This window comes from Patiria miniata, unplaced genomic scaffold (assembly GCF_015706575.1).
Source record: "Patiria miniata isolate m_02_andy unplaced genomic scaffold, ASM1570657v1 HiC_scaffold_20, whole genome shotgun sequence".
In the NCBI taxonomy this organism is placed as follows: domain Eukaryota; kingdom Metazoa; phylum Echinodermata; class Asteroidea; order Valvatida; family Asterinidae; genus Patiria; species Patiria miniata.
This window is the reverse complement of record NW_024037059.1, coordinates 5,327,864-5,353,788: the sequence shown is the minus strand read 5'-3', so window position 1 is coordinate 5,353,788 and position 25,925 is coordinate 5,327,864. Positions and strand designations below refer to the sequence as shown.

Here is a 25,925-nt window from a genome sequence, read left to right as displayed (position 1 = left end):
AAATGAGTTGCATATCTGCGATATTACATGATATTAAACGATGCAAACTATATTCCTTTATATTTTCAAAAACAAGCAAATGAAATAAACACTCTGTTTGTTTGTTAATAAAACCCAAAAGGAAAGAAAACGATTGATTTGGACAAATAAAACTTGAGCTTTAATAAATTGACTCAACATGGCTACATACTGGGAAAATGAATAATTACGATTGATACAATGGCATTCATTAAAAATACAGCAAAATAAGCTTCTGAACAATTTGGTTTTGTTTTGTTTGTTTTTAGTCTTAAACACTGTTTAGAAATCACAATGGTTTGAATATAATCTACACAGTGCATAAAATGGAGATACTCTTACCAACTTTTCTGTAGTAAAATTAAGTTGAACTATCATGATGTTAATTACCAGAGTTGTGATTGAGTTGTGATCTGAGGCGATCGCACATCCATCACAGGTCCAATCATAAGTTCTATCACATGTAACAGGGGATGAAATGTGACAACGGAATGTTTTTGTCATACTTCATTTAGATAGCTGGTCACTATACTTCAGACTGTCTATTGTGATAACTTGTGATGACTTGTGATGACTTGTGATGACTTATGTCAACACACATAACCCGAATGATGGTCAGCCCTTGCAAATCTCGGGGGGAAAAAAATCTCAAACCGAGAGACAGTTCCGATTTTAGACCTTTTACACTGCCAACAAAGTGGTGTCCGAATATTATTCTTTCCAAGGAAAACAAGTACATTTATTTCAGTATTAGCTACAACTGGGGCGATTAAAATACAAATAAAATGACAAAACACACCTCTGCTTGAAATAAAGTGAGAAGACATTTTGGAAATCATGGACAAACGTTTACTCTAAAAATGTATCGCGAATATTAAAAGCAGCATCTAAACACTAAACACAGCAGAGTGAAGATAATCAGTTGGAATAATACGGCTTATTATACACACAAATGCAAACAGTATTTTTTTGAAACGACAAGTCCAGTCAAGTTCATTTTACACTTCAGTGCCATTTCCTTCCCTTTCTGTTAATCCCCTGTGCCTCCACATAGCCATTCCCTTTTCAGCAATCAATACCTTCTACCATTAAAAAAAGTGAGGCAATTTTTTGTCTGTTTTTACTCCCCTTTGAAATCACAAATGTGAACAATCATATCAGAGGGTGGAAGAAAGCAAGACACAAAAAAAGAGAATGTTCATCAGTTGAAAGAACTTGACTAGAGTTGACCATTTTTTTTTTTTTTACACTTGGCACTAATAAATGTAAGGACTACACTACAGTGTTCTGGACCTGTTCATGCTCGTCTCAATTCATATCCAGGCCAAGTTCCGGACAAGTTGCTGACATTGTATCGGGTTTATGTTGCAGGATTCTGAACAACTTTTCCCCGCAAATCAGTATTGGTAAGTTAACTAAGTTCCCAATGAAAATTTCCCAGGCACATGTCCGGGACAAAATGCAGAGCTTCTTTTGGACAAAGTGAATGATTCTACCCACAACTTTATCCTAACCAGCACCCCCCCCCCTCATATTGAGTCTATGGTCTGCCATATCTTAAGAAGGCTAATGGTTAACACGTTGCATGTGACTGATGAGTGAAATGAACCTAAATGAGGTCCTGAATAAAATTGAAGGCTGTTTGTTCTGATCAGACGTGATAGTCCGGAGAATCGGTGGTTTCTTAGGGTGGTGCTGAGGTTTACTCCTCATCGCTGGAGCTGGAGCTACTTGAGCTGGAGCTGGAGGAGGAAGAGGAGGAGGAACTGGAGGAGCTCTTCTTCTTTACTGCCTTGGACTTGTACTCTGCCATCGCCTGAAAAAAAAAGAGACAATTACCAGAAATTGAAAATTCCATTATACAACTGGTGATTGGTTCTGCTTCTGCTTATATACTGTTCACAACGCCCTGTTGGACTATCTCGGTACAGATTGGTTGTGATAGTCTATATGAGATTCAAAGCACCCAGTCGATCCTGGCAAGCTCGTTGGTTGAGTGGTAAGACATCTGCATAGTACGCAGGAGGTAGTGGGTTCGAGTAGTTGAGTGGGAATACACAGTTGGTATACTGATCTGGCTCATTCAGACTGATAGCAACCACCAAACCCTGTCCAGCAAGCAATGATTGCTCTTTTAGTTGGGTGTTAACCACCGATCTCTAAGTACTGACTGGATGGGTCATGCGTCCAAGATCACCGTGCATAAAGAAGTGAAGCTGCTTTGAGTATTAAACTATTAGGCCTCCAAATATGGCTGCTGTTACGTGTGACTGAGATCACAATGATCATGTAATCAGATTACATGACACAGATCACGATTTCAGCCTATCCAGTCTGAATACAGATCAGTGGCTATAACCCACCAGGGATTGACGGAAGCCCCCTATATACAATTTGGCCCCCCAAAATGGCGTCCCAATGACCTCAGCCTATCAGGTCGGTATAGAAAGATCTGCGGTGATAACACATCAAAGATAACTGGAGACCAGCCCACCTTGGCATATCGCTCTTTGTCCTGTAGGGCAGCCTTGTCATATTTGGCCCGCTGGGATGCCGACACATTTCTCCACTGCTCAGCCAACACCTGGGCAATCTTACCGATGCCCCAGTCAGGGTGGACAGCCTTCACTTTGGGTCGCTCATCGTTGCTGTACAGGAAAAATGTTGACCTGACGATAAGAATTGAAGAAAAAATTAGTGAAAAACGACTGAGTCTGAACTTGAAGGAGACCAGCAGGAGACACAAAAATTCGCAAAGAACAAACATTTGCTGAGCACAGAAAATATCTAAGCAGAAACAAACTAACAACTAAAATGTCATGTGATGTAAAAATGTCATATGACGTTTAAGCAAGGCAATTATTAACTTGTGATTTGACTTGTAATTTGACTTGTGATTTGACCTGTGATTTGACCTGTGATTTGACTTGTCATTTGACTTGTCACATGACTTGTCATTTGAATTGTCAATTGACTTGTCGTCCAAACTCAAGTTAATTAAGGGACAAGCTAATGATTTGAATTCTCCTTTCGATTTGTGATTTAACTTGTGATTTGACTTATGATTTGACCTGTCATTTGACTTGTCACTTGACTTGTCATTTGAATTGTCATTCTAAATGCCATATGGGACTCGATCACCTTTCTGTCGAGTTTCACTGTTGTAAACCTGTTTCAAGAGGCCACTTACAGGTTGCGTTTGGGCGCGTTGGGGTCCTTTCTCTTTCTGCGTCCCCTCTTCTTGGTGCCCTTGGGTGGATCGTAGCGGGCCATCTCCCGTTCATAACGCATCTTGTCACAGTCTGCACACTCAAGGAACCTCTTCTTCTCGCCATCATCCATGGTCTATGGGCAAAAAGACCCGTCAATGAATATGTGGGATGTGGATGGCAACCGATTGTATGTTTTAATCTATCTTGATTTGAAGTTCGGAGTGTCGATCAGTATCATTCAATTTCTTGATATCACTTTTTGTAAAAATGGCCGCATGGTACAATTGACAATGCCATTCAATCTGACAATTTTCAAGCTGGTGTTTTGTCCATGATTTAGAAAAATGAAGGTTTTGTATCGAGTCTGTTTTTGTTTTTTGCAAATGTTCATAAACCTCAATTCTATTGCCTGGCAGGCACTATGCTAGGGGAACATTTTGTATTGTCCCCACAACTCTAAAACAAGTTTGTGTGTTTCTTATAACTTTATGGACACTAATGTTACTAAATTGTTCTGTTTGCAAGCCACAGAATTACTTGCTTACCAAAAACAGGTTAGGATCCAATTTTGTTTTTAGTAAGCTTATTACTTTGGTAGTATGTACATGTAACTGGTTCTAAGCTGCTTTTTTTTTCTAAGTAAATCCTTAAAAGTTGCTAAGTGTTCTTTGTTTTTGTTGAGCTGCGCCTCAGTATTGGTTATTGGCTAAGGTTTACAATAAACCAATCCGATTCTGACATACCATGACAGCTCTGGTAGCCATAACTGGGATGCTTCCATTCCTGAATGCCCATCACACGTGCGCTTTGTATAGCAACAAGTAAGGGAGTCCAAGTGCATTGTGTGAAATACCAAAGCAAGCTTTGGAGCGTCCCAGTAATGGTGGAAAGCCAGCCCATGCAGTGATCACAAAAAGTGGGCAATTAACTTGGATTGGTTTATACCAACCTTCCATCTCTCTGCGCACTTCTTGGAGAACTGGGTGAAGTTGACGGACTGGCCCGGGTTGCGCTCTTTGTGCTCCTCGCGACAGAACTGGACGAAGAACGCATAAGACGACATACGCCCCTTGGGCTTGTTGGGATCTTTTCTTCCCATCTTGGAAATCTCTCAGATCTATGGGAAAATAATTCAAACATGTACTGCATTAATATATAATTATTCTTTTACAGTCATCATCTCAGCATTACTTCAAAAGTCCATGTTTACCTGCCGAGTTTCATGGTTTTGCTAAAATAAAAAATGGGTTCACGCAAGTATGTCGATTTCCACATGTTACATATTCGAAAGTATCCACCTTGAACGACAAATACTTGTACAGTTGTACAAAATGTCTCTCGTGTGTATTTTGTTGACATACATGATACAATTGAATTTGCGAAACACTTTTAAAGTTTAACTTATTAGTATCATTTTTTTTAATGCACACATGCAGAGTATGGTTTGATTTCAATACCACCGACACATACCGACTTTAAAACAATGCACAAAATAACATGCTGCACAAAGAATATGCAATGATTCTGCATACATTCAATTAAAGTGTGCATGAGGTCACCGAGGCGAGAATATGAAGTTCAAATACCAAGTGTCGGGGGAAAATATGTACATGTACATTCATATCATCCCTTGCCCACAATATCACTGTACTAATAGCCTAATTGAATAAACCTCATTTTGTCAGCAACTCAATGCTAGGTGAGGGTACAGGGGTTGGATTTAAGGGGAATGGCAAATAGATGTATGTAATTATTTCTGTTTTGGGGGGGGGGGGAGATGGGGGATTGGAACGCAACTGACAAACAAAAGAAAAGAGGCACACAAGAGCATTGGACAAACTATTTACTTCCATAAAAACTGATGCTTTAATTTCCAATGTCGATCACTGAACTTCAAAAACAAGTAAGGTGGAGTTCATTACAGCAGCCGTAACATTACATGGCATTCTTCAATGTGTCTGTCTTCCGTTAAAAATTGTGCATACGTGTATGTAATACTGAACTGAACATAACCGTGTTATAAAGACTGACTTTTAGTGCATTTCAAATTTTCAATCACGCTTACAATGGAAGCAGACATCTGTTGTTGCAAATAAAATCTTCATTAGGCCGAGAAAATCAAACTCCTAGCCTTGCTATTCAAGATCAAGCATTGGTTACATTAAAAATTTGTTCATTAACCACTACTCAGTTAAACCAAGTTTTCCAACTGCTCAATATTAACAGCCATGATAAATTCACAACTAAAAGAATTCAAATCTTGCGGACTGACAAAAGATACTTATTCCAGAATGGAGATGGCCGTTCCAATTTTTTGAACACGTGGATGAATTTTAACAATTACTATGATCAACGTTCTTTCAACATCTTGTAAACCAACTTGTCTTTTAACTAAACTGGGACAAACTTGGAAAAACTAACTAAGTTGAATAAATGCTAATACATGAATTAAAGAAAGTCAAAAAGTCTATCATACAGTTACAATTACAAGGTTGCGGTGCAAATAACATGCACTTGTGGTTTTTTTTTTCTTGGGATACTCGATGCATGGCTTGATGTTGGACTAACGTTTTTAGAATTGACAATTTTAGAAAAAGTAATGTACATGTACAATATTCTCATTTCGGGTTTCACTGTCTTTAGAGTACATTCATAATTCAACAAGTTTAAATCCTGATTTGAATGGAATTGTGGTTTAAGTCCAAGAACTTCATACTCATAGAACTTGCACTATGCAAACAATTTTTTTTTTTAATATGAGGGATTTTTAACTCATAAACTATCACTACCAACTACACACAAAAATGGTATAATACAAAAAATAATTTGTGAAAGAAATAAACACTTAAAACAATTAAACAGATGTGAGCAGCAGCTAAATAACGGTTTAATAATAGAACAGGGATAAAAACATTTACTTTACATTAGCTTTCGGATGTGCACATGGTTACAGCAATCAGCGCTGACAATGCCATGGACAAGGCGATAAAGCAGACAGAATTTAGTCATGGGATCAAACCGTCAAGATTAAAACTCATTTCAAACACTAAGTATACAAGGTGCTTTTCAGTTAATTTCTTCTTTTTTTTATTTTTAATTTTCCTTTTTGGTCCCAAGAGCTCCAAATACTTTATGCACGTGTGGCACAGGGACAAAGATAATTAACGAATGGTTTTCAATTTTAATTTTTGGAAAACCTGCCTGTGTTTAAAGTGCCTGGGTTATTTTGTCATAATACATCCATCTGATAGCCCGGCAATATTTCTGGAGACAAAAAAGTGGGGTTTAGAGATCCACTTTTCCAGTAACTTCTCTGTGCTGTGGGTTAGTGTCTACTCTTCGTCGCTGGAGCTGGAGCTACTTGAGCTAGAGCTGGAGGAAGAGGAGGAGCTTGATGAGGACTTCTTCTTGTTCTTGCCCTTGGCCTTGTACTCAGCCATCGCCTGAAATAAGGGGGAAAAACTATTTGCAAAACTTTCAAAATGCCAGTGAACACAAATGTTGCAAACTCATCAAATCATTTTTTTTTAAATTTTGACAGTTCAGGTTTGTGTTTATTTATATCTTAGAACGTTGCATCCATTTGAAAAAGGAACATGTTCTCACATGTCAAACGTTTTAGCAAGTACACAAACTTTAAACAAGATGTCTTAATTTAGCATGCTAAAAGATCACACAGTTTCCACAATGTAATAAAAAATAAGAACTTTACTTTAAGTAACTTGCTACCTGACAATGAATACCGATGTTTCAATCTTTCTAGCTAGATATTGTCATTAATTAAACTTGTGCTTTTCAGATTGAAGGAATATTTTGTATGAAAGGAAAGTTACATCACTGTTATACTATAAAGAAGAAAGTGTGTATGTGCATGTATGGGTTGGTTTATGGTGTAAATCGAGGACACACATGTCGAGCGTCATCAAGTAATTGAGGACAGGAGTCAAATCGAGGACAACCTCGATTAAAAAACGTGTACAAAACCAACGAGAGCTGTTGCAAAAAAGTTGAGTATAAACAAAGGAAAAGGGAAGAGGAACAATAGAAATCCTCGATTTAAACCATAAACAATTGTGTATCTGTGTGTATCTGTGTGGTGTTCACGAGTTGCTCGCCCGCGAAGCAGGCAGCAAAGTTGCATCCTCCTGCGTTGAGAGGAAGCCTCGTCTTCATAAAACATACCTTCACGTATCTCTCCTTGTCCATGACGGCTGCATGGTCGTATTTGGCCTTTTGGGCAGTTCCAATGTTCCTCCACTGGCCAGACAAAACCTTAGCGATATCACCGATGCCATAGCTGGGATTCAACGCTTTGATCTTCGCACGCTCGTCGTTACTGTACAGGAAAAATGCCGACCTAATGGGAAAGAAAATATACCAAAGTTCTTGCTAGTGATTTCAGTATCAACTCACACAATTTCTTGCTTTGCATCTCCACTATAAGATAACACTGGCCCACAAACTTCAATATGTTATATACTTACAGGTTGCGTTTTGGCGCATTGGGATCTTTCCTCTTTCTGCGTCCCTTCTTATTCATACCCTTAGGAGGTACATAGTGGGACATCTCGCGCTCGTACCTTTGCTTGTCCTGATCTGCGCAATCGAGGAACTTCTGTTTCTCCTCTTCACCCATACACTGTTCAATTGAAAAATTGAAAGAAATATAAGTTAAAGCAAGATCATGGACAGAGTTACACTTTGTTTAAAAAAAATTGGGGGGGGGGGGACATTTCCACCCCCAAAAAAAACATTCACAAAAAGTTGAAAAACAAATTCTTTTTTTTTTCTAAAATAAAACCAAACAACAGTACAAGACTTAGCTAATGTAGTAATTACCTTCCATCTTCCAGAGCAACTCTTGGAGAAATCAGTGAAGTTCACCGATTGATTTTTAACTTCTTCACGGCAGTACTTGACAAAGAAGGCATAGGAGGACATACGTCCCTTGGGCTTGTTTACGTCTTTCCTTCCCATGATGCAATCTTAAGTAGCTGAGTCGGTAAACGCTGATTCAATCCAACAACTGTTCGACAAAAAAAAACAAAGGCTAGTTAAATCCAACATTCAAACAAGCATTCATCAATGTAACTGCAGTACCTTCATGCCAAATAATCCATAGTATAGGTTTTTTAAACAAATCATTTTTTAGAAGTGCAAGATGGTGATTGTGTTTATCTGGATATCGTTGAAAACAGAAATGTTCACGTTACTCTTAAATAAGCGTCATCTTTGTCTAATTTCCACTAAAAAAATGTGTAGGGGAAAGGGAATGCTTTAAAGGGTAGATGAAGTAATTTCAATGTGTCTTTTTATAATGTACATTAAAATATTAAGTGCATTTATAATGCTTAAAAGTGTTTTCTATGGTTCAGAGTAATATAATATGCAATGTTTTAAACTAGTTAAATACCAAACTCCCATGAAAAATTAAAGATTTGAATTAAGTGAAGTGCATGAGATACCGAGACAGTGTAAACGCAAACAAGTTTCTAACAAAACTATTAAGGCCAAAAAAAATTGTTCTGCTTGAGGAAAAAGCCCTGAAAACCATAACTTTCTACCTTTTACCCTTGACTACACGCAGACACCTCCATATGATCGTACACAAAAAAACTGCCCCCCCAAAAAACCAATTTCCCTACCTACCTACCCTATTTTCAAATGCTATGTAATTGGAAGCAGATGGGTTTTTTTTTTTTGGCCTATTAAATATTAATTTAAAAAAATCAAACATAGAATTTTTTCGACAACAGATCGCAACATGTCACACAAATGTACAAATGTAATTTAAGCTTTCTAAATCCAACATGTTACCTGTTTAAAGATATTTATAATGATATACACTATTAATACACTGTATTATAATTATTATTGTTTGTTTTAATATTAAAAAACAAAGTGGTTACAGTTACAGCCAGAGTTGCCATCCTACTTTGGTTGCAGGTCCATCAAGCAAAAACGTGTAGTCCGTTCCTCTTTAAAACAGTCCATGGTGAACCGTAAATCATTAAATGCACGCAATTACAATAAATGTTCCGTCACAGCGCGCATACAGGTCTTCATTACAATATTCAAACAAGAAACTGGTTGAAAAATGCTTGCAGCTCAAATACTCAAATTTAACTCTTTAGTTGACAGATACCAATCTTATTGAAGAACACCATGCACTGAAGGGCTTAGTATTTCTTTTAACTTTAATTTCTGTCACCAAACATGCAGTAAGTTTATTCAAATGGCTGATTTTGTACATAAGCTTTAGACATGATTTGAGACACTGATTAATACTTTTTTGATACTTAAGGGCCATGAATGGAAACTGCAACCATTTGTTTTCCCCAAACAGTAACCTGGCATCTGGCAACCTGGCAAACTACAGCCACTTTTGTTCCAATTGCTTTTTATAAATTTATAAAAAACAAGTTATGAATTAAATAAAACGTGAAAACACTAAATAAAAAACACTGTTTAAATGAAAGCAACAACAAAAAAATTGACATCTGAAAAATGTCATGGACTTATTATCTGCAAAGGGATATGCTGTCATGATAACAATTTTCAATTTCAAATAACATCTGTCAGGTGTGCAGGTTAGTACCACCAAGTGCATTTGGATGCAACAATTAACAGAAAAAATGAAATAATTTGAAAATTATCTAAACTGCGCAAACCAATGCTTGCCATGAAGTTTGAAACCAGTTTAATATAACATTTCCACCCACAAAACATGACAACTCCACACAGATTATTGATCAAAACCTTTTGAAAATGTGACAATGGAAAGCCAATGAATGACCAATCCACACACTTTATGCAAATGAGGCACGTGATCCAACGCCGCCGAGGTCATGCCAAAAAAGCGCCCTAAAATTCCCCCAAAACAAAACGAAATTGCCTGATTGATACATTTTTTTAAAAAGCCCTTCAATGTCCATGGTGAATGTGTATTGTCAATATACGATGCAATCTGCACTAGATACCAACACGTGTGACCGACCATGGCCAAGCGACATGCAAAGCATGTTGTTCCCTCGGTACAGACTTTGCATTTTTGACGTCGAAAAAAACATGGAGGAAATCTCTCAACGGCCCCACCCGCCACCAAAACCGATTTCGAACGTGTCCCAAAACACCGCTATTTCACACTTTCGAAAAGAGTTTGGGTCCTAAATATATATTCAAAGTGTCCGCGCTGGGTTCAGGATCAATTTAGTGCATATCCTATTGGGTTTGTACACGAAAGCGTTGAGTATGGGGAAGATATACAGCGGTGTAGGCATGGAGTTGTAGTAGGGCAATGCTACAAAATGGCAGTTTCATCGAGGTCAAACAAAGCCCGAAAAACGACACCCAAAAACACCTCTTGCCTTTTCATGAATGAAAGTACCCTTCAAATACCATTTTGGACCCTAATATTGCTATTAATCGAAAAATCATATCGTAATCTTGAAGATTGAAATGTTTTTAGAATGGTCCCATAGGTTTGTGTACCGAAAGTGGAGTGTACATTGAGCGGTACGAGAGTTTTTCCGTGGTGAAAATATGGTCCATTTGTACATCGGCATGGCGTCGGGGTAACAGAAATAAAAGGGGTCACGGAAAACAAAGCCACTAAACTAAAATTTCGCAATGTGAAAACTGTTCAAATTCTCCACATTTATTCCTCATACATCACACATTTAATCTATATGTCTTTTTAGAAAAGTGTACCAGCTTCCGCCTGTATTTTCAGGCATTTGTGCTCAGTTTTGAGGTTCCATTTTGCCCAATAATTGTGGCAATGGGAAAATCGCATGGCGTGTTCGTCATTACGACAAAAATCAACTCGGTGCATAAGTTTTCGGACCTAATATGCATCAATTTCAAAATAGTTTTTCAGACAGAAAGAGAGTGCAATTAGTAGAAAATACATCTTACTAGTGCACATTTTTTTTTTTTTAAGTTTGAGAGGATTTTTGGGCCATAAAATGAGATTTTACTTACGCTATTCACGCTGGTCGAAGGAATTTTCAGTGCAGCTGCAGCGCATAGACGCTATCACAGTTCATGCAGTGCAATGCAAGCAGTACGTGTGTAGTGCGTGATACGTGAAGACGCGTACTGTACAATGTACACGTACACGTCACATAATATATGCAGTACTCATGCGCAACACACTGCAGCATGTACTTGGGACGAACTCACCCCTGACCGAGTTGAACTGGGACCGAGTTGACCTGGGACCGAGTTGACTCGGCCCGGCGCCCGGGCTGGTTTGGGACCGAGTTGACCTGCACCCCAAAAACGCATGTACAAAAATGGTGCACTATTAGCCACTATTCATTTCTGATAGTATTGTATTTTTCGACAAAACAAATTTCCAGGCTTTTGGGGATTTTTTCCCGCATCTTTTTTTGCCAATATATATAGGCCTAATTATAATCACCATATGTTTTAATATTGATAAATGAAATTTTATTTAAGGTTATTAAAAAATAACATGAAGGGGTTAAAACTAGTTTGCCTGTTCCCACCCAGAAGATGTTAACAAGTGTTTATCCCCCTAATATTGTTTGCCCTTTCTTGTAAACAAGTGCCTTTTTTCCCAAAAATGAGTGCATTTTTGAACTAGCAGCTGCGGCAACGAGTGCCTTTTTGGTAATTTCGCGCGTGTGCTTCCTGAAAAACATGTTATATTGTCCGATAGTGTGTATGATCGTCCGTTTTGAACAGCGCCCTTATGGAAAGATGGTACAAGCCATATTATGGAGGCCAAGTGTCGGGAGAAAAAAAAATGACTACATTTCAGCACGAATGTGCGAGTGCCCTTTTCAGGAAATTTGTACCCCCCCCCCCAAAATAAAAATGACCATGCTACGTTATAGCCGAAACTAAAATTTAAAGTGTGAATATTCCACACCTCGTTCTGTGATTTATTAAGAAATTACCACTTTGTCTATTTCTGAATAAAACCAAAAAGGACTCACAAAACGATAAATAATTTGGACAAATAAAAACTTAAGCTTTTAATGAATCAACTCAAACCGTCTACAGACTGGCAAAACGAACGATTATGCTTGATACAGTGGCATTCATTAAAAGTACAGCAAAGAGGATTCTAACCAATTGTGTTTTTTTAATCTTAAATACCGTTTAGAAATCACAATCCATGTAGCTTGAATTTAATTTACATATAATGCATAAATAAGAGATGCTCTTTCCAAATATTCCTTTGCAAAATTAAGTTATATTTCAAAGATTATTGAGTTGAACAATTTAAGGTATAACTAGAGTTGTGATTGAGTCGGTCGCAAGTCCAATCATAAGTGCTATCACAAGTATAAACTATGACAAAGGAATGTTTTTGTCACACTTCATTTAGATAACTGGTCACTCTACTTCAGACTGATCTACTTGTGATGACTTGTGATGACTTGTGATGACTTGTGCTGACTTGCGCTGACTTGCGATGACTTGCGACGACTTGTGATGACTTATTACGATGACTCGTCATGACTTCAGTAAAACTCCTGTAATTCCATAATACTGCGAGTCCAAAATGTTAGGATTTTTTTTATTCCAACTGGATATTTTTGTACAATGTTGAATATGTCGCAGTAAAACTTGTAACGCTTGTAGGCGGACAGAAAATATACATGGGGAAAAAAATGGAAACGACTCCAGGATTCGAATATGGTGCTATATACAAACATGACGTGATTGTGTAAAATGTTACATTTGCAAAACACTTACTCCACATTGATACTGCATCTTGAACAATGTTAGCAACTGTGAAAATGAGCTTCGTTTTATATTATCATCAATTCTTTTAAATTTCGACAAGAAGCAAGTTCAATCGGAGCAACAGGTGAATTTGAGTCAAGCTCATTAAGTCAATAATACAGCATTTTTGATGTTACTTTTTTTTCTTACGCAGATATATTTAATTTAGAACTGTTCATTTTAAAAAAAAAAAGGGGAAGAAAGGTGTGTTTGGTCATTTATAAACAAGTACGTTTAAAATCGGCTAGTAGGGGGCTCCTTGCGGATATATAGCGGCCCGAGCCGAAGGTGAGGGACATGATCCACGCCCAGGCCCCTAGCCGGTTTTAAATGTACTTGTTTAAAACCGACCAAGCATACATTTTCGGTCAAAAACTCAAAGTAAGTCAAACATTGACAAAATGCGTAAAAGAAAATTTCCTTCATGTTTTTTTTCTTCTCATATTTTGTGAAGCGCTACTCTGGCCACGTCTAGCCTGGCGTGTGTACGCGCGATGTGGCACAGAACGCAGCGGTGTTTTACCGCCAATTTAAAACCACCCACGTGACGTGCTCTTGACCAATAGGAATGGGTAAACTGTCTCAGGTATTCATGAATTCGAAAACAACTTTGTTATTAATCTTACTATTTATTACCACTGTCCGAACGGGGATTATGAAAGAATACTAGATCCTGACACCACTTTTTTTCACCACACATATTAAGTCGGGGGGGGGGGATTTCGACTGGAGAAACAGATTTTATTACGAAACAACAAATGTTCACAATTTCCTATACACCTTGCCAGCAAAGTGGTGTCCGAATACTATAATCTTTCAGAGGAAAATACGTACTATCAGTTCTGTATTAGCTACAATAAAATTGGGGGAAAATATAAATAAAATAAGGACACAACACACCTCTACTTGAAATAAAATGAGAAGACATTTTGGAAATCATGGACAAATGTTTACTCTTAAAATGTATCGCGAATATTAGAAGCAGCATCTAAACACTTAACACAGCAGAGTGAAGATAATCAGTTGGAATAATACGGCTTATTATACACACAAATGCAAACAGTATTTTTTTAAAATGACAACTCCATCAGTCAAGTTCTTTCACACTTCAGTAGCGGGTTCTTCCTTCTTTGTTTACATGCATCCCCTCATCCTTGGCCAAGCCATTCCCTTTTCAGCAATCAAAGAGTCTCAGGATTTTTATTCTTTTTAAATCACAAACTTAAACAATGATATCAGAGGTTGTAAAGAAAGCAAGACACACAAAAAAGAGAAGTTAATCAGTTATACAAGAACTTGACTGGAGCTGACCATTTTTTTTTGGCACTAATAAAATGAATGTAAGTACTTCACCAGTGTTCTAGACCTGTTTACGCCTGTCTCAATTCATATTCAGGACGAGTTGCGGACAAGTTGCGGACATTGTATCGGGTTTTAAGCTGCATGACTCTGAACAACTTCCCCCGCAATCTTTCCGCAATGAAGTTATCAGTATTGGCGAGTCCAGCAATTGCTGTTGAAAATTTACGCATTATAATGGGTAAATCGGAATAATTTGCTGGAATATTCCCACTATTAAGTTTTCAACATTGTTAACTTAACTGATAACTTCATTGCTAGAAGATTCTGGAGGAGTTGATCAGAGGTCTGCAACTAGCACCTGATACAATGAGCCCACTGCATATAAATTTGTTCCCAACTTATCCTAATTATTTACTGAGATTTCTCCAGAGGGAAACGATACAGTGTAAGATGCAATGAGGGTCAACCCTCTTATAGCATAACAGCAACAGAGTCGTTGCAAACTAGTTGGCGTTCAAAGCTTGTTTTGCCAGGGCATAGGTCTGCAGACTACCAATTTTTAAATAAACCTTTAAGGTCCAAAACACTGTTGGAAATCACTATCCCATTAAAATGCAATTTACAAGCCATACAGTTTAAAAACACACACAAGAATCTCACAAACAAGTAAAAGGACGCATGTCCCAAGCTGATGAATATTTGAATCTTCTCTCTTAATCTTTGAAAAATATAATCAGACGTTAAACACATGACCTTAACTAGGACGGTTGGTCCACTCAATCTTCCAAAATTTTAAGTTTCCACTTCTACCAAAAAAATTGGTCTACGGTTATTTCAATAACATGCAACTTGTGTGGGTGCCATGTTAATTAATCTAGACTCGTATGTGCAAACAGGACATATTCTGTTCACTGAATTGAAGCAAATCAGTACACAATGTGAACAATAATTACAGGACTACAGCCATTTAATAATTCACATTAAAAATCAGTTTTTACTCAGCGCAAAAGTGATCGCGAACTTGTGACATCATGGAAAGCTTTCGCATCGAGAATTTACAAGAGTTGAACGTTTTTCACAGCGAATATTTTGTGACGTCAACAAAAATCACTTCACATTTGAATGAATGTGTGAACCGGCCCATAAGCCTGAATTTATGTCTAGATTATAAATGCTGCAGGAGATTACGCAAAAATATTTCTGACATTTACTTTTTACCACAATTTTTTTTGTAGGCATATTGCTGTACCAGGGTTCATCAACTGCTACAAGATTGTCAACATTTCAGAGGATTCTTTACAATTTACAGGACTTCAGTTTCAAAGTATCTTCCATCTTGGTACATGTATCACTGTGCTCTTGGCATTTTGGTTTCACCTTCTTGTTTGCCACAACTCATTTTTGGATCGAATTCGTAAAGCAGAATTTATTTATGAGGTAGAAAACAAGTCCAAACCACATAAAAATATGTGAGTGACACCCATCCACTGCACCTACCTATCCAGGCATGCCAATTTTGTTTTCTTTTTGATAACCCCAAAATCACTTTAATTTTTTTTCCACTTTCCAGTGGTTCATGTTGACATGCAACTGAAATTGTCACGTTGAGTGCTACTGCTACATAATAAGTTTATGCTCACTGGTGTTTGAACAAAAATATGAAAACAGCACGACCCAGTGCCAGTATGCCTTGTTTTTGAATTAGCCTTTTTGAGATACTGTGGACCCAATAGAAGGGCACTACATATATGTAGAGTGGGCAAACTCTTTTGTTATTACCAGGAGTTGAGATTTAGGGGAAAACGAAAATGCACGAAATAATCAGCAAGGGGTTTGAGGGTTGCTGAAGGCCCCAGTGTTTTTTTTTGTTGCCTGAAGGCACCCCTTACAATACCCATTTCTTTTGTTCTATTTAAACTTTCATAGGTAAAAACACCTTTACGGTAAAACCTCAGGGATTCCAGATTTCAAAAGGGATGCTTTAAAAATCCTGAAATCAGGAAAAATCCTGAGTTCAGAAAAAATCCTGACAAGTTTCACCCTTGTTTATCCAATCTTACCCCTGTAACTAGCACCCTCCCCTCCTCTTGTACCTGCCATATCTTAAGAAGGCTAATGACTCATGTTGCATGTGACTGATGATTGAAATGAACTTAAATGAGGTCCTGAATCAAATTGAAGGCTGTTTGTTCTGATCAGACATGATAGTCCGGAGAATCGGTGGTTTGTTAGGGTGGTGCTGAGGTTTACTCCTCGTCGCTGGAGCTGGAGCTACTTGAGCTGGAGCTGGAGGAGGAAGAGGAGGAGGAACTGGAGGAGCTCTTCTTCTTTACTGGCTTGGCTTTGTACTCTGCCATCGCCTGAAAAAAGAGACAATTACCAGAAAATGAAAATTCCATTATACAACTAGTGATTGGTTGCGCGAGCAGTACCTGCTGCTGTATCAGATTCGAACCAGCCGGTCGATCCTGGCAAGCTGGTTGGTTTAGTGGTAAGACATCTGCACTGTACTGGTAAGCAGGAGGTCGTGGATTCGAGTGGCTGAGTGGGAATACACAGTTGGTATACTGATCTGGCTCATTCAGACTGATAGCAACCACCAAACCTTGTCCAGCAAGCAATGATTGCTCTTTTCGTTGGGTGTTAACCCATGATCTTTGAATACAGTAAACTCCGGCCAAGTCGACATCGTATAACTCGTCATATCGCTTAAATTGGCTGTCTGATGAAAGTCCCGATCGTCTCTAATGCAGTTCCATTGACATGTTCATTTCTAAGTCGGCCTTTGTAAGTCGCCATTTCGCCAAAGTCGCCGTGTTACTTTCGGTCCCATTTCCTCATAACCACAAAAATTCCTCCGTATAAGTCGGCATCCAAAAAAAAATTACACCACTGCCACATGCGCAATCAAAAAGGAGTTTTCCCGATACTGTGAGCACATCAATACCAGAACCACCTCTAGTCCTGCACGCATGCGCTCTATCCAGTCAGAATACAGATCAGTCGCTATAACCCATCGGGGATTGACGGAAGCCCACTGTATACATTTTGGCCCCCAAAAATGGCGTCCCGATGACTTCAGCCTATCAGGTCGGTATAGAGAGATCGGCGGTGATAACCCATCAAAGATAACTGGAGACCCACCTTGACATATCGCTCCTTGTCTTGTACAGCAGCCTTGTCATACTTGGCCCGCTGGGATGCCGACACATTTCTCCACTGCTCTGCCAACACCTGGGCAATCTTACCGATGCCCCAGTCAGGGTGGACAGCCTTCACTTTGGATCGCTCATCGTTGCTGAACAGGAAGAAAGCTGACCTGATGATAAGATTGAAGAAAAAAATGTGTAGTCATTTGTTACTAAGTGAAAAGCAGCCGAGTCTGAACTTGAAAGAAACAAAGCTGCAGCACAAAAATTCGCAAAGAACAAAGCTTTGTTGAGCACAGAAAATATCTAAGCAGAAACCACTTACCAACTAAAATGTCATGCGATGTAAAAATGTCATATGATTTATAAAGCAAGGCCAATTTTTTTTCTTTGCAGACATGTTCACGTGTGTTTCTCTCATACAAAGTAAAAACAAACAAAAAATTCTCAATTAAGTCATCAAATGGCAATCACAAGTCATCCAAACTCAAGTTAACTACGAAACAAGCTGTTAAACTATATTGTGTCAAAGGATTGTGATTTGAGTTATGATTTGAGTTGTGACTTGACTTCTCATTGACTTGTCATTTGGCTTGTCATCCAAAATCAAGTTAACTAAAGGACAAGCTAATGAAGCTATTAAAATGAACTGTGACTAAGGCACTCTGACGTCACTGTTCATTCATTGTGATTTGACCTGTGATTTGAAGTGTGATTTGACACTTTTGACTTGTGATTTGACTTGTCCTTTTGACTTGTGATTTAAGTTGTGATTTGACTTGTCACTTGACTTGTCATTCGAATGGTCATTCTAAATGCCATATGGGACTTGATCACCTTTCTGTCAAGTTTCACTGTTGTAACCCTGTTTCAAGAGGCCACTTACAGGTTGCGTTTGGGCGCGTTGGGGTCCTTTCTCTTTCTGCGTCCCCTCTTCTTGGTGCCCTTGGGTGGCACGTAGCGGGCCATCTCCCGTTCATAACGCATCTTGTCGCAGTCTGCACACTCAAGGAACCTCTTCTTCTCGCCATCATCCATGGTCTATGGGCAAAAAGACCCGTCAATGAATATGTGGGATGTGGATGGCAACAGATTTCTTCTTTTAATCCATCTGGATTTCAAGCTGGGAATGTCAGTATCATTCAAATTTTTGGTCATTTTTTAATCATGTTTGTAAAACAGCTGCATGGTACAATTTATAACTCCATTAAGTCCGACTATTCTTCAGCTGGTGTTCTGTCCATTTTTTAGGAAAATGTCTGAACGCCCATCACACTTGTGCTTTGTATAGCTCTGAACATGTCACTAAAGGGGAATACACCGTGTGAAATACCAAAGCTAGCTTTGGAGTGTCCCAGTAATGGTGGAAAGCCAGCCCATGCAGTGATCACAAAAAGTGAGCAACTTGGATTGGTTTATACCAACCTTCCATCTCTCTGAGCACTTCTTGGAGAACTGGGTGAAGTTGACGGACTGGCCCGGGTTGCGCTCTTTGTGCTCCTCTCGACAGAACTGGACAAAGAACGCATAAGACGACATACGCCCCTTGGGCTTGTTGGGATCTTTTCTTCCCATCTTGGAAATCTCTCAGATCTATGGGAAAAGTATTTCAAATATGTACTGGATGAGTATAAACTTATTCTTTAACAGTCATCATCTCAGTATTACGTCACAAGTCCATGCTTTCCTGTAGATTTTCAGTGTGTCAATTACTACACATTGTAGTATATCTGAAAGTGTCCATCTTGAAGGAAAAATGCTTAGGTGGTAAGCTATCCCAAACTGTCCTCTCTCGTTTGTATTTTGACAAGTACAGAATACAATGCAATTTGAAGTTTGAAAAATTCATATTCAAAAAAGAAACATATTTCAAAGGTAATGGTCTCCATTTGCTCATTAAAAGCCCCTCAATACACAAATCTTAAGCAATTAATTCAAAAACTAACCCGACAAAATTTCAGCTCAGTAGATATACAATGTACAAATGCACATTGTACTTTTTGAGAAAAGTGTGAATTGTGAATTTGCGCCTTAATTTTTCTATTCAAAGCCCTCCCTTCCAAAAAATCCACATACGTTTTGACTTGCACCCTCTTGTGGTACGATCCAGTTTTCAGAGGAAAATAATTCTCATTCATGGATGTGCAATGCCTCTCAATGTCGCTTTTGTCAGGGACTCTCAATGCGAGAAGAGGGTCCAGGTTTGGAATAAGAGGGGAAAGGCAAGTAAATATACGTTATGTTTTTTGTTGGGGGGGGGGGATAGGCACCCAACTGACTAACAAAAGAAAAGAGGCACACAAGAGAATTGTTTAAACTGTTTACTTCCATAAAAACCAATGCTTTAATTTCCAATGTCGATCACTGAACTTCCAAAACAAGTAAGGTGGAGTTGATTACAGCAGCCGTAACATTACATGGCATTCTTCAATGTGTCTGTCTTCTGTTAAAAATTGTGCATATGTGTATGTACTGTACTGAACATAACCGTGTTTAAATAAAAAGATTGACTTTTAGTGCATTTCAATCACGCTTACAATGGAAGCAGACAAGCATCTGATCTCGTTGCAAATAAAATGTTACACAATGCCACTTTTGGGTGTTTGAGATAAGGCTGAGAAAATCAAACTCCTAGCCTTGCTATTCAAGATCAAGTATTGGTTACATTAAAAATTTGTTCATAAACAGCCCCTCGGTCAAACAAATACCTGCTCAATATTAACAGCCATGATAATTTTTACAACTAAAAGAATTCAACTCTTGCGGACTGACAAATGACACTTAGCCCGTTGTTATGGAATAGAGATGGCCGTTCCAATCTTTTTGTACATGTGAATGAATTATATTCAACAATAACTATGATCAACGTTCTTTTCATATCTTGTAAACAAACTTGTCTAGTAATAACTGAACTAGGGCATACTTCAGAAAAACTAACTTAGTTGAATAAATGCTTATACACGAATTTAATAAAGTCGAAAACTCTAATATTATACAGTAACAATTACAATGTCGAGGTATAAATGACATGCGTATGTGTGGGTTTTTTTTCCAATGGGATACTCGATGCATGGCTTGTTGGACATTTTTAGAATTGACAATTTTTCAAAATGTATACATGTACAATATTCTCCACTATCTCATTTTGGGCTTAACAGTCTTCAGAGTACATTCATAATTTAATAAGTTTCAATCCTGATTTGAACGGAATTCTAGTTGATGTCCAAGAACTTCATAGTACATGTACTTGCACGATGCAACTTTTTTTTAATACGAGGGATTTTTAACTCGGAAACCATCACTACCAACTACACACAAAAATGGTATAATACAAAAAATAATTTGTGAAAGAAATAAACACTTAAAACAATTGAACAGATGTGAGCAGCAGCTAAAAAAACGGTTTAATAATAGAACAGGGATAAACACAATTACTTTACATTAGCTTTCGGATGTGCACATGGTTACAGCAATCAGCGCTGACACTGCCATGGACCAGATGATAGAGCAGACAGAATTTAGTCATGGGATCAAACCGTCAAGATTAAAACTCATTTTAAACACTAAGTATACAAGGTGCTTTTAAGTTAATTTGTTAATTTTGTTCTCTCCAATTGTCTTAATGGTCCCAAGATCTCCAAATACTTTATACATGTGTGGAACAAAGACATAGTGTTAACGAATGGTTTTCAGTTATAATTTTCGGAAAAACTGCCTGTGTTTAAAGTGCCTGGGTTATTTTGTCATAATACATCCATCTGATAGCCCGGCAATATTTCTGGAGATATTTCCGGTAACTTCTCTGTGCTGTGGGTTAGTGTCTACTCTTCGTCGCTGGAGCTGGAGCTACTTGAGCTAGAGCTGGAGGAAGAGGAGGAGCTTGATGAGGATTTCCTCTTACTCTTGGCCTTTTCCTTGTACTCAGCCATCGCCTGAAATAAGGGGGAAACATTTTTATTTGCAAATCTTTCAAAATGCCATTGAATACTATGTTGCAAAAACATCATCAAACAAAAATGTATAACTTAATGTGCTTTTCATTGAAGAGATTGAAGAACATTTTGTATGGAATGAAAAATACATCTTCAAAAACATACCTTCACGTATCTTTCCTTGTCCATGACGGCTGCATGGTCGTATTTGGCCTTTTGGGCAGTTCCAATGTTCCTCCACTGGCCAGACAAAACCTTAGCGATATCACCGATGCCATAGCTGGGATTCAACGCCTTGATCTTCGCACGCTCGTCGTTACTGTACAGGAAAAATGCCGACCTAATGGGAAAAAAAATATACCAAAGTTCTTGCTAGTGATTTCAGTATCAACTCACACAATTTCTTGCTTTGCATCTCCACTGTATGTTATATACTTACAGGTTGCGTTTTGGCGCATTTGGATCTTTCTTCTTTCTGCGTCCCTTCTTCTTCATACCCTTAGGAGGTACATAGTGACACATCTCGCGCTCGTACCTTTGCTTGTCCTGATCTGCGCAATCGTGGAACTTCTGTTTGTCCCCGTCACCCATACACTGTTCATTTAAAAAAATTGAAAGAGACATCAGTAAAAACTAGATCATGGACGAAGTTAGTTTATAACATTTTAAAAACATAGGGGGGAGGGGAAATGTCCCCAAAATATATAAAAAAATTCACTAAAAGTAAAAAAAAAAAATCTGAATTAAAAACCAAAGAACAATACAAGACTTAGCTAACCTTTATTTAAAAAAAAGGGGGGAAACAATTTCCACCCCCAAAAAACATTCACAAAAAGTAAAAGTAAAAACAAAACAAAAATTTTATTTAAAAACCAAAAACAACAGTAAGACTTAGCTATTACCTTCCATCTTTCAGAGCAACTCTTGGAGAATTCAGAGAAGTTCACCGATTGATTTTTAACTTCTTCACGGCAGAACTTGACAAAGAAGGCATAGGAGGACATACGTCCCTTGGGCTTGTTTGGGTCTTTCCTTACCATGATGCAATCTTAAGTAGCTGAGTCGGTAAACGCTGATTCAATCTGACAACTGTTTGAAAAAATAATAAGAAATATAAAGGCTAGTTAAATCCAACATTTAAAGAAGCATTCATCATTGAGCTGCATAATATACATGGTTTTTTTTTTAAATCTTTATTATCAGTGCAAGATGGTGATTGTGTCTATCTGGATATCATTGAAAACAGAAATGTTCCCGTTGCACTTAAATAGGCCTCATTTTTGTCTTATTTCCTCAAAGAAACTGTTCTGGAGTAAGGGAATCAATGAACGGGTAGATGAAGCAATTACAAATGGGTCTTCATTGACACTAATATTAAAACTTAAGCCAAAATAAATATCAGTTCTGCTTCCAGTTACCCTACCTCCCCTATTTTGACAGCCCCTACCCTAATTTTTTTTTTGGGGGGGGGGGGAATGAGGAAAAAAACCATGAAATCATCAATGACTTCCTTTTACCCTTGATTACACGCAGACACCTCCATATGATCGTACACAAAATAAATTGCCAAAATTTTCCCAACCTACCTACCATATTTTCAAATGCCATGTAATCAGACGCAGATTTTTTTTTTGGCCGTTTAAAGTGCAATATAAAAATGCTTTTAAAAAAATGTCTATAGTTGAGAGTAACATAATATGCAATGTATAAACTACTTAAAAGCAATTTCCCGTGAAAAATTATAGATTTGAATTAAGTGAAGTGCACGAGAGACCGAGACAGTGTAAACGAAACAAGTTTGTAAAGAAATTAGTATTGATATCAACACACACATTTTCGGTCAACAGATTTCTGCCCATGTCACACACATGTACGAATACAATTCAAGTTCTCTTAATCCAACATGTAAACTTTGAAGATAGTTATAATGATAGACACTATTATTATTTGTAGCTCTACAAACTACTTCATCAGATGCATAGTAGTTGTAGCTACGACAGCGTATGCACTCTCTCACTCGTCACTAGTTAGTCATTTCAAGTGCTACCTTACTTTTCCATTTGATTCTGCCTGACTAACATGGCTGCCCACCACTATTATTACAATTATTATTGTTTGTTTTAATATATAAAAAAAAAAAAAGTGGTTACAGTTACAGCCAGAGTTGCCATCCTACTTTGGTTGCAGGTCCATCAAGCAAAAACGTGTAGTCCGTTCCTCTTTAAAACAGTCCATGGTGAACCGTAAATCATTAAATGCACGCAATTACAATAAATGTTCCGTCACAGCGCGCATACAGGTCTTCATTGCGGCATTCTAGCAAGAAACTGGTTGAAAAAAATGCTTGCAGCTCAAATACTCAAATTTAACTCTTAAGTTGACAGATACCAAACTTATTTAAGAACACCATGCACTGAAGGGCTTAGTATTTTTGTATTTAAATTTTTGTAACCAAATAGGCCCTATGAAGTAAGATAAATCGAAATGGCTGATTTTGTACCATGATTTGACTTTGTGACGTTTACATGATTTGAGACACTGATTATTTCTTTGATCAGTGTCATGAATGGAAACTGCAACCATTAATTGTTTTCTCCAAAGCAGCAAGCTGGCATCTGGCAACCTGGCAAACTGCAGCCACTTTTTCCAAATTTCTTTCTCAAAATTAAAAAATGTTATGAAATAAATGTAAAAAACAATATTTAACAAGCGAAAGTAAGAGAAAAAAATTACATCTGAAAAATTTTCAATTTCAAATAACATTTCTCATGTGTGCAGGTTAGTATCACCACATCACCAAGTGCTTTTTAGGCGCGACAATATTAACAGAAAAAATAAATAAATTGAAGATAATCTAAACTGCGTAAACTAATGCTTGTCTTGAAGTTTGAAAACAGTTTAATTTAACAGAAAAGACAACTCTGCACAGATTATTGATCAAAATCTTTTGAAAATCGACAATGGAAAGCCAACACTGGATCATGAATGACCAATCCACACACTTTATGCAAATGAGGCACGTGATCCAATGCCGCCGAGGTCATGCCAAAAAGCGCCCTAAAATTCCCCCAAAACAAAACGAAATTGCCTGATACATTTTTTTTTAAAGCCCTTCAATGTCCATGGTGAATGTGTATTGTCAATAGACGATGCAATCTGCACTGTACCAACACGTGTGACCGACCATGGCCAAGCCAAGCGACATGCAAAGCATGTTGTTCCCTCGGTACAGACTTTGCATTTTTGACGTCGAAAAAACATGGAGGAAATCTCTCACCGGCCCCACCCGCCACAAAACCGATTTTGAACGTGTCCCAAAACACCGCTATTTCACACTTTCGAAAAGAGTTTGGGTCCTAAATATATATTCAAAGTGTCCGCGCTGGGTTCAGGATCAATTTAGTGCATATCCTATTGGGTTTGTACACGAAAGCGTTGAGTATGGGGAAGATATACAGCGGTGTAGGCATGGAGTTGTAGTAGGGCAATGCTACAAAATGGCAGTTTCATCGAGGTCAAACAAAGCCCGAAAAACGACACCCAAAAACACCTCTTGCATTTTCATGAATGAAAGTCCCCTTCAAATACCATTTTGGACCCTAATATTGCTATAAATCGAAAAATCATATCGTAATCTTGAAGATTGAAATGTTTTTAGAATGGTCCCATAGGTTTGTGTACCAAAAGTGGAGTGTACATTGAGCAGTACGAGAGTTTTTCGTGGTGAAAATATGGTCGATTTGTACACCGGCATGGCGTCGGGGTAACAAGAATAAAAGGGGTCACGGAAAAGAAACCGCCTAAACTAAACTTTCGCTTTATGAAAACTGTTCAAATTATCCAGTTTCATTCCTCAAACACCATACTTTTAGCATACATATCTTTTCAGAAAAGTTAACCAGTTTCCGTCTGTATTTTCAGGCATTTGTGCTCAGTTTTGAGGTCCCATCTTGTCCAACAATTGTGACAATGGGAATATCGCGTGGTGTGTTCGCCAGCACGACAAAAATCAACTCGGTGCATGAGTTTCGGACCTAATATGCATCAATTTCGAAATTGTTTTTTAGACAGAAAGTGAGTGCAATTAGTAGAACAAATATCTTACTAGTGCAGAAAATATTTTTTTCAAAGTTTGAGAGGATTTTGGGGCCATAAAATGAAATTTTACTTACGTTGTTTACGCTGGGCGAAGGATCTTTTTTAGTGAATCAGTGTAGAGACGCTATCGCAGTGCAGTACGGATGTAATACACAGTGCGTGATATGTATGGTAAACCTATGTATGCACCCAATGCACGACGCTAGATAGACAGCCTGTACAAATTCCCTATGCCCACGCTACTTATGCAAAGGGCCGCGCAAGCCCAAGGTAGGGAATGCTGCACTCTGATTGGTCACTTCGAAGTTGGAGCGAAGATTCGTCCAATGAAAACTCGAATTAGAAAGCATATGGCCTGCAAGCTTGGCCCGCATACCTCATTGATCATGTGATGCATTTAGCGCCAAATTATGTATGTAAATGAGCTGAACAGACGATTTTCTCACTAGAAT

At 38.0% G+C, this 25,925-nt stretch overlaps 2 protein-coding genes across 6 annotated transcripts; both read right to left on the bottom strand.

Annotated features, from left to right (window-relative positions):
- Positions 1-138: 138 nt before the first annotated feature.
- Positions 139-11,453, bottom strand: LOC119727135 (high mobility group protein 1 homolog). Of its 2 annotated transcripts, none has more exons than XM_038198994.1 (5): positions 11,214-11,381; positions 4,180-4,347; positions 3,209-3,363; positions 2,513-2,687; positions 139-1,834 (listed from the first exon to the last, which is right to left on the bottom strand). In XM_038198994.1, exons 2-5 carry the CDS (start codon positions 4,327-4,329, stop codon positions 1,721-1,723), a joined length of 594 nt encoding a protein of 197 aa, XP_038054922.1. In that variant the 5' UTR covers positions 4,330-4,347; positions 11,214-11,381; the 3' UTR covers positions 139-1,720. The 2 variants fall into 2 exon arrangements, with proteins under 2 accessions (XP_038054922.1, XP_038054923.1); XM_038198995.1 differs by lacking the exons at positions 139-1,834; positions 2,513-2,687; positions 3,209-3,363; positions 4,180-4,347 and adding exons at positions 5,073-6,673; positions 7,413-7,587; positions 7,715-7,869; positions 8,070-8,256 and having other exon boundaries at positions 11,214-11,453.
- LOC119727136 (high mobility group protein 1 homolog) lies at positions 5,068-25,811 on the bottom strand. 4 transcript variants are annotated; one of them, XM_038198999.1, is made up of 6 exons: positions 25,548-25,761; positions 22,278-22,464; positions 21,815-21,969; positions 21,541-21,715; positions 21,241-21,375; positions 5,068-6,538 (listed from the first exon to the last, which is right to left on the bottom strand). In XM_038198999.1, the coding sequence occupies exons 2-5, from the start codon at positions 22,413-22,415 to the stop codon at positions 21,265-21,267; spliced, it is 579 nt and encodes a 192-aa protein (XP_038054927.1). In that variant the 5' UTR covers positions 22,416-22,464; positions 25,548-25,761; the 3' UTR covers positions 5,068-6,538; positions 21,241-21,264. The 4 variants fall into 4 exon arrangements, 3 of the variants coding, with proteins under 3 accessions (XP_038054927.1, XP_038054924.1, XP_038054926.1); XR_005270902.1 differs by lacking the exons at positions 5,068-6,538; positions 21,241-21,375; positions 21,541-21,715; positions 21,815-21,969; positions 22,278-22,464 and adding exons at positions 13,429-13,718; positions 15,374-16,654; positions 17,439-17,613; positions 18,330-18,484; positions 18,869-19,036 and having other exon boundaries at positions 25,548-25,811; XM_038198996.1 differs by lacking the exons at positions 5,068-6,538; positions 21,241-21,375; positions 21,541-21,715; positions 21,815-21,969; positions 22,278-22,464 and adding exons at positions 13,920-16,654; positions 17,439-17,613; positions 18,330-18,484; positions 18,869-19,036 and having other exon boundaries at positions 25,548-25,811.
- Positions 25,812-25,925: the final 114 nt, after the last annotated feature.

Excerpts from the sequence above, each read along its gene's own strand:
- LOC119727136 (XM_038198996.1), bottom strand. The coding sequence starts at position 19,018 with ATGGGAAGAAAAGATCCCAACAAGCCCAAGGGGCGTATGTCGTCTTAT. Across the intron at positions 17,614-18,329 it reads AACGCGCCCAAACGCAACCT|GTCAGCTTTCTTCCTGTTCA; the intron begins GTAAGTGGCCTC and ends TCTTATCATCAG. Across the intron at positions 16,655-17,438 it reads ACAAGGAGCGATATGTCAAG|GCGATGGCAGAGTACAAAGC; the intron begins GTGGGTCTCCAG and ends CTCTTTTTTCAG.
- LOC119727135 (XM_038198994.1), bottom strand. The coding sequence starts at position 4,329 with ATGGGAAGAAAAGATCCCAACAAGCCCAAGGGGCGTATGTCGTCTTAT. Across the intron at positions 3,364-4,179 it reads AGTGCGCAGAGAGATGGAAG|ACCATGGATGATGGCGAGAA; the intron begins GTTGGTATAAAC and ends TTTTGCCCATAG. Across the intron at positions 2,688-3,208 it reads AACGCGCCCAAACGCAACCT|GTCAACATTTTTCCTGTACA; the intron begins GTAAGTGGCCTC and ends TCTTATCGTCAG.